At 37.8% G+C, this 8,705-nt stretch overlaps 2 protein-coding genes across 2 annotated transcripts; one reads left to right on the top strand and one right to left on the bottom strand.

Annotated features, from left to right (window-relative positions):
• The first annotated feature begins 681 nt into the window (after window positions 1-681).
• Window positions 682-4,489, top strand: tomm7 (translocase of outer mitochondrial membrane 7 homolog (yeast)). Its single transcript, XM_054606238.1, has 3 exons — window positions 682-831; window positions 2,929-2,977; window positions 4,074-4,489. The coding sequence occupies exons 1-3, from the start codon at window positions 729-731 to the stop codon at window positions 4,087-4,089; spliced, it is 168 nt and encodes a 55-aa protein (XP_054462213.1). The 5' UTR covers window positions 682-728; the 3' UTR covers window positions 4,090-4,489.
• An 851-nt stretch (window positions 4,490-5,340) lies between these two features.
• LOC129097599 (interleukin-6-like) lies at window positions 5,341-7,003 on the bottom strand. The gene is made up of 4 exons (XM_054606500.1): window positions 6,818-7,003; window positions 6,559-6,657; window positions 6,313-6,456; window positions 5,341-5,643 (listed from the first exon to the last, which is right to left on the bottom strand). The coding sequence occupies exons 1-4, from the start codon at window positions 6,992-6,994 to the stop codon at window positions 5,383-5,385; spliced, it is 681 nt and encodes a 226-aa protein (XP_054462475.1). The 5' UTR covers window positions 6,995-7,003; the 3' UTR covers window positions 5,341-5,382.
• Between the last annotated feature and the right edge of the window lie 1,702 nt (window positions 7,004-8,705).

Genomic DNA, 8,705 nt, shown 5'->3' with positions numbered 1-8,705 from the left:
CAGCTGTACGACACTACTGCTTGAGAAAGGTGTTTTTTAATAGTATACTTAAAATAGTGATAGATTTCAAAATCAGGGCTTCATTTTGGGAAAAAGTTATACTTTAATTAAACGTATTGAAAAGGCCCAATCAGTAATTGTTTTGAAGTTTTATGAATTAATTAATTTGCCCACAATTGAGGTCTTTAGATGAATAATAATCCTTAGGTTCTTGATTACATTTGTGCCAATTCAAAATGAAACAATATAAACTGTGTTGTTTGCACTGAGCTATGACTATTTAGTGTCATAGGTTTTATGCACTTACTGCATTCTTGAAATGAAATAACCTTAACTTTAAACCACAGTCTAACATTTATAACGTCATTTTAAAAAATGGGCCAATATAATAATTTATTTCATCTTTCTCATACAGGTGAATATGTTACATGTATGAGAAATAAATAAATAATGAGATATGAGATATAATGAGAAAATAAATAATAAATAAATATTAATAAATAAATATAATATATAATATAAAATAAATATATATATATTTATAATATAAATAAATAATAAATGTTTGAACAAACAACATTTATTAAACCAAATGGCAGTTCCGTGTCTGTCCACTAGATGGCGGCCTGCGTCAAACGGACGATGTCGGTTAACAGCCAGATCCGCTACGTCACTTCCTCTTCCGTGTCCTTGGTGGCCGCAGCATCGTCGCCGTCCAGGATAAACACATGGCTAAACTGAGCAAAGAAACCAAACAGCGGCTGCAGCAGCTGTTCCAATGCGGCCAGTTTGTCATCAGATGGGGTTTCATACCCACCGTGTTGTACCTCGGTCAGTATCCGAACAGGAGCAGCTTGAATACGGCGGGCTGAGGAGGCGTGCCTCTCTCACGTTAGCAAGTTAGCTTAGCGTTAGCATAGCGTTAGCATACTAGCCTTCAGCTGGTAGTTAGCTTCTTTTTTTTTTTTGGCAGCCTGGTTGGTTTATATCGGTACTTTTTATAGAAACAACGTAAGAGAAAAAGGTTTCCAGTCCATTTAGTTTTTATTTAAAGCCTATTCATGTATAACAGAAGTATTTAGGACTGCCATGTTAGCATACTTTAAATGGTAATAAAATAATGCATGATGATGTAATGTGTGTAAAAGTGAAAGTCGTGACTGTGAGTGGGAATCCACACGGATATGATGAAACTGGCCATGATCTCCTCATAAATCAAGCTGTAGCACCTTCACCTGTGATCTTAAAGATAAAACACTAAGAAAGAATCCTATTATGTGAGACAGATGTTGAGTGGTCTTCTCTGTGACAGATGAGGACTGTGCATGTCTTCATTTAGTGTGGATCAAGTCCTTGGACTTTCAAGAAACTGTTTCAAAAACGAGACATGTAAATTGGTTTTTATTTTAGAGTAGACAGGGAAGTTCAGACATTTGCATGTGTGACCTCACAGCCAGTGGGTTCCCTTTGTGAGGGATCTTCTCTCACTTTAGTTTATTGGAAATACCAGTTCTGGTGTCACACTTTTCCCCCTCTTGTTTTCCTCCCTTTCTTAAATTTTTGCATTATTTTTACATGCATTTCTCTCATGCAACTAGTTTACTTCTTACGGGCAGAATTTCCTTCAGTTGAACGTGTCATTTCTTGCCCTAGTGTTACCACCATCTGAGTAACGCTGCATATTTCCAGGCAATCGTGATCCCATAGTGTTGAAACGGTTAATTCGATAATTACTTATCCAAGTTTAAAGTCTGTTTGTGTGTAAAATAAAAAAAATGGCTAACTTTTGTGGTTTCAGCTTTTCTGATATGAGGATTTGAAGGTTTAAATGAACCTCCTTGATTTGGTCAGACATGTCAGCCTCTCCTCTGGGCACAGAGAAACTCCTTTTCTGTTCTGACTTCTCACGGACTGAATAAGTAGTTGGCAAATCTCTCGTGATTTTCTTAGGAATCAGTTGCATAATAGTTGACTCCATGACCTATGAATGAAACTAGATCTTCTTTTTTTTTAGGGAAATGCTTATGTTTTCCTTTCTCTGTGTGTGGGAGTCTGTAAGTGTGTGAGAAGATGTGCTGCTTACCACGTTACAGAATTGTAATCACAAGGGCCCTTCCCCCTATTCCACAGTATTGAGACGTTCAAGACCTCTCGGTTGTCAGAGCTCCCTGACGCATTATGCTGTCAATCTAACTGGGCTGTCTTGTAAAACATGAATTGTAATCTGCTCACAAACTTGCGGTTCCCAGTACAAAGCTGACAACCATGGGAGAACGTGCCCTCTCCTCGCTGGGGCCACGCCTTTGGAATAAGCTCCCGGAGAAGATTAGGGCCTTAGACTCCCTCGCTGCTCTTAAATCAAATCTTAACTCACCTGTTCCTCTCTGCATTCCCCTAAGGTCTTGTTTTTTCTGTTATTTAGATTACTTTTCTTGGGTAATTGTTCAGTTTTAATATATATATTCTTCGATTTCATTATGATGATATGAATTATTATTTTTATTCTATTTTATTTCAGATTTTAGCATTTTATTATTATATTTGATTATTGTGATTGTTTTACCCTGTAATGCACCTTGAGATTTCATTGTATTTTAAAGTGTGCTATATAAATAAAATCCATTATTATTATTATTAAACTGTAATGACTTGGTGAAACACTGTATCATCCAATGGTGAACGGATACACCTAACTGTTTGTTGTAGCACTTTTGAATGCGTTGGTGCAAATGTATTTTATTTCACGCTGTGGGCCAAACTTTATATATTATATGCCAGTTACAATACTATAGTAGATGATTGCAGCTAGTTGTAATAAGTTATTTTGTAGGAACTAGATTCTGTTTTTGCGGTGTCACACATTTCAGGCCACTTTTCCGAAATGTAAACCAGTTTGCCTCAATTCTTCTTTATGGTTTTCATTTAAAGGTTTCAAACGGGGAGCAGATCCAGGAATGCCTGAGCCAAATGTCTTGAGGTAAGTACAGTTTTTTGTGAAATGTATGAATGATGCTAAAGGGAGTTTTCACAGCTTTGTATCAGAGGGATATATTCCCTTTAGTGGTGGAATAGTAGGGCTTACTGTCAGCTAGATGTACACGTTTTAACAATTGGAGGCAAAGTGAAACCTGTAGTTCTGTGTTTTGTCGTTTATGTATTAAGATTGTGGAGACTCACAACAATTAATAACCTAATTATTTAATTTGACATTGTTATGATTTCGGAAGGGAAATTACGCTGCAGCACATTTAAGATCTGTCAAGATTCTTGCTGTTTTATGTCCGTTATTCACTCCACACAAATATTTATTCAGTCACAAAGTGCGTCATAAGATATGAAAAATGAGCCTGTATCTTAAAAGTTTCTCGTCCTGCTATGTACGGCAGGTTTTGCAGCGCATCTCTTCAATTTATTGAGGCTTATATCTTTGAAAATATCTCCATATTGAAAGAATTGCACAGTTAGCTTGTAATAATCAAAGATCTGCTACTTTCCTTCTTTTTACTGGAAAACCTTCTTGATTATTTGGGCTGTTACGGTTTGAGTATTGGTACCGTGGAGGTCCGATGCACACAGCTCCCAGTCATATACAACAACAACAACAACGTAGAATGAAGTGTGTGTATAAGTCAAAGACAGTGTGTTGGCATTGCTCCACCGTTGTCGTGGATATGAATTGTAACACACACACACACACACAAATGTTCCTTATTTTTACAAAGTTGGCAAATGTTACCTCAGACCACTGCAAGAGAATGTCTTTTCAACAATAAACAAATAAAAATGATTTTCTTCCCGCTCTACTCAACTAGGAACCAAACCATGACTTTTACGTACCTTTACAGCCCTACTGTTAATAATGGAAATGAGTTTAATTCCTCTCCTAAACTGCTCTGACACCTGTAAATCCTGTGCATTCATTTATTTTGGAGTTATCTGTTTTGTAGCTGTACAAAGTGTGTTAAATAAGGTGAATGTAATCCGTTTTACTATCAGTAACTGGAATTAAATTCCTGATGATAAACTGTGGAATTTCGTGAGTCTAGTTGAACCTCTATTTTTCTTTTCTGTAGTTTGCTGTGGGGCTAAAGATCGTCTCCACACAGCCGGACACCTCCCGTCATCGAGACCATGTGACCCACCTGTCATTGGAAATCAAGGACATTATTTTTTCACATCTCTCTGCATAAATCATCCTGTCCAATATCAAAGAAGTAATGACTAAATGTTACGTGACCATACTGTTTATGGCCACATATGCAGGTGTAGGGATGTATTTGTACTGTCGGCTTCATGGACAGAACATATTTGGATCAACAACCTGGAACCAAGCTTTCATTCTTGAAAATATGTGCTATTGACTGGATTATCTGTTGGTGTTTTGTCGGGAATGTGTGACAGGGATGTTTGGATATACCATTCATTCTTTTTTTTCCACTTTTTATTTGTAATTTAAGATTTCTGAGAATAAATCCACAAAGAAATGTAACTCTTGTCTTTATTAAGAGGATTCATGTTACATAACCTTAAAACAACCAAAACGTTGTCTAGATTGTGTAAATTGGTTGAAAAAAAATGTTTAGTCATGTAGAAAAAACCCAGAATATGATTGATTGTTGTTTGTCTAATCGAAATAATAACTTCGATCACTGCAGATTAGAAGTTTTGGTTTCAGCAGTTTTTACAGTTACAGCATATTTTCCATCCTCCTACATGAGGCAACAGATCAAATGTATAATGGTTTGTTGGGAAAAAAAAAATCCAAGTGTTGCAACCCTGCAATGACGTGTGTGAAGTGTTATAATGAAGAAACGTGTGTCTCAATAGATATTTTTTTTATTTCTGCAGGAGTACAGCATTTTCCTTTCACTTATTGGTCATGTGTGTACAAAACAGCTCATCACACTGTAATTAATTCAACAGCAAATTCAGTTAACAATGTAGATAAATAATTAATTAACAGCTAGGTATAAAAATTATTGTTGCTATAATTATTGCTTCTCAAAAATGTTCTTATAAAAAGTAATGCAGTCCTAACAACGCTGCTCAAGTAATATCTTTGCAATCAAGGAATTAATCAACACCAAAATAAAATCATAATCAAGTGCAAATTGCATTTTTAGTGCAAGAACCCAACCATCATGGATTTTCCTGTGGTTTATAAATAACACTTTTCACCAAGTATAAATAGGTTAAATAAGTTGCGCAATAGCGGGCAGTTCAAGCCCAGAGGCCTTTGAGATTTTACACACATCATAGATTGACATTAAACGTACAGTTAGTGCACTGTCATCACCCCCCCCCCCCTCCAAAACAAAAAAAACACCTCAGTGTGAGAACAGCAGCAGTGTCGACACCACCCGGTTTCCATGAGGTAGTCCTTCATATCTGATTATTTATGACCTCATCTTTAAACGTTACGTCATAGAGACTGATAGGTGTCAAAACCCTGTTGGCCATACTTCCCCTTGTTTTCTCCTTTTTGGTAATTGCTCTTTTGCTATCGATGAGGAAGTGGTGGAGCTGGCGCAGGATGCTGTGTGCAGTCATCTTCCGTTGGAAAGCGTCGGGGCTGTCGAGGTCCCTCAGCAGCTGAGCCTCCTGGCTGCTGCTCAGTGCTGTGACCTGTTCAGGGTTCCTCATCTGTGGAGCAGACGTGACAGTTGGATCACATGAACAAGCAGTGTTTTGTCATGATGATATACCGAGGTTGTCATCCAATTCATTACGAGGTAATTAACATCAAGACCTGATCAAAACTGTAAATGGACTTTTACACAAACAGAATTAAAAGCAGAACAAATACATGGTTTAATAAATGAACCAGTGGTGGAATGTAACTTAGTTCATTTACTCAATTACTGAGCTTAAGTTTTAGGGTAATTTACTTTAGTATTTTTTTGTGTTATTTTGTGTTATTACCACTAAACTACATTTATTTGCCAGCTATAGTAACTTAGAAGATTGAAAACACAACTTTTGAGTTATACAATACAAAGCAATGTACTACCAAAGAGTACATAAAGTAGGGCAAATATGCTGTAGCTCCACCATGGCCTGCTACAACAATGAAACACAACTCACACATTGATAATCCAAAAATGTATCACTGACAGGAGGCATTCTACTTAATAATGAGTACTTCTTGCTAATATAATTTTATTTGAGTGAAATAACTTTTACTTAAAATGGAGTGTTGCTACTGTTACTTGAGCTGACAAGGATCTAAAGGATTCTTCCATCACTAGTTGTCACAAAGATGAGCACGAGCCACCACGGTAACAGAAAGACGGGTATGCATCTCAGACCCACCTTGTCTTTGCTCATGTTGATCAGGAGGCCGCTGTTGTATTTGACCACCGAGCAGATCAAGCTGCCGGGGTACTCCTTCTCCACATGCTTGAGAAGAGCTGTGTAAATAAGCAGGCCTTGGGCCAATCTGTGGAGACAAGCCTCCTGGAGAGAGAGAGGGGAAAACGACAGTTAGTGCTCAACTCAACCCCATCACAGCTTCTTTTATCAGTGTAAGAGAAGGACTAGAGGGAAGATACACACTACCTTGCTGAAGTTGGAGTGAGGGCAGCCTACTGGAAGTGAGGAGACTTTGTAGTTCTCCAGAAAATGATATTTCAACACATTATGGAATTCATCCTCAAACTGATGGAGGAGGGGTGATAAAGAAATAAATGCTGGAGGTCAGGAGTGCAGTTTACTTTACAGGTGCTCAGAAATTGAGAAAACACTCTTAACTTTGACTCAGTACAACTTGAAAAATAACACAGTTCAGTGAGTTATCCTGGAGGATAAACCCTCTTACCTCCTTCTTGTGGCGTCTGGTTGCGTCGAGGACCGAGAGCCACACCGGCGAGGCGCTCAGCAGGTCGGAGGGCCACACCTCCTCCTCACCTGAGGGCTCACCTGCCGGGGTGTCGGTGGGCACGTCTTCAACTGGAGCTCCGGAAGCGTGCAGCAGCAGCAGCATCACTGCCAGCATCACTGCGGAGAGCAGACCTGTGCGGAGAGAAGAGCAAGAGTGTGAATGAATGAATGAAAAGAGGAAGAGACGCAGGAAACGTGCGCAATCACATCACTGCCATCGCTTACTGGGTGGAGAGGGCATGTCGAGGGAGGCACTGGAGGCACTGGAGGCACTGGAGGCACTGGTTTGAGTTTCCACTGGTGATGCTGAAGGCCAGAAGAGCTTGATTTGTCTTTGCCATGAGCTGTCATTTTATATTCTTCAGACTGGAGGGATTTCCCAATATCTCCCCTGCAACAGGCACGAAATCCATGGTTTGAGTCAAACATCCGGTCCGGAATCCGTCAGTGGTTGATGGGGATTTGCTATAGATGGTGAATGTTTGATTGAAGGATACACTGCTCCAGGTATTCATTATGATATTATTTCAATAACTGGAATAATAATAAAACACGTTTCAAACACACACACACACACACACACACATATAGTCGAAATAATTCTGAGGGAAAAATCCAATGATATTTTCAGCCAAATAATTTGAAAGGGGGAAATCCACGTAAACTATATTTGCATAGCAGGATAGATGAAATAAATATAGTAACTGGAAGTTAAATTTTCGGTGTTTTTTCTTTTTTTCAATCGCAGACTGAGGGATATTTGACCTTCTTCCCCAAAAACAGCAACACTAATTTAAGATGTTCTTCTTGTTGGATGACCTGAATTGATAAATATCTGCCAAACCGTGCCATCCAATAGTTACTATTATGATTCTGGTAATGTATCTATGGAATATGTACACAATTATATATTTATACAAGTTTAATTATTGCACATCTTTCCTCTCATTTTCTTGTTGTTTCTTCACAGTGATGCTCATGTTACTTTTCCAATATTAGTCAAGACTTTCGATTTAACAGTTTGATGAGGTAGTGCTTTAAAAAGACATCCTGATCACACAGCCTGTAAGATGTCATATTGATTTGATAATTATATTACCAGTTTGTAACTTTTTTCTATGTATAAAAGAAAAAGCTGAGAAAACCCCAAATTTACGACAAATTCAAATCTATTTTACTCAAGTTCTTCTAACTTAAAACTTATTATCACACTTACATTATTATTATTATTATTATTATTATTATTATTATTATTATTATTATTATTATTATTATTATTATATCATAATTGTCATTCTAGATTTTGGTGCTTTTTTTCTCAGACAGATCATGACACATCTGTCACAAAGTAAATGTTGGGACACCACAGGACACAGTTCTAAGACCCCTGAAAGCTTCTTCTCATTATCTGTGACATTTATCATAACAGCCAGCCGGCCGTCTTTCTATGATCAAATATTGGATATTCTTAAAAGTTACTGGATGAAATGCCACACCAACACTAATTTGTTAAGTTATCCAATACTTTGATTATGACTAAATACCGGCAAAACTGATGAAATGTCCCCCATCCTCAGACGTACTTAGTATTTAGTGCTTATTAAAAAAATATTGGCTCGGAAAAACACGAAACTAAGATGGCGAACATGGTAAACATATATACTAAACTTGTCATGTTAGCACTTTAGCATGCTGATTTTAGCATTTAGCACTTAGAGCTGCTAATACAAACACACACACACACACACACACACACACACACACACACACACACACACACACACACACACACACACACACACACACACACACACAGTTCATGCCAG

Source organism: Anoplopoma fimbria, chromosome 10, assembly GCF_027596085.1.
Source record: "Anoplopoma fimbria isolate UVic2021 breed Golden Eagle Sablefish chromosome 10, Afim_UVic_2022, whole genome shotgun sequence".
In the NCBI taxonomy this organism is placed as follows: Eukaryota; Metazoa; Chordata; class Actinopteri; order Perciformes; family Anoplopomatidae; genus Anoplopoma; species Anoplopoma fimbria.
This window is presented reverse-complemented; position numbering and strand designations above follow the sequence as displayed.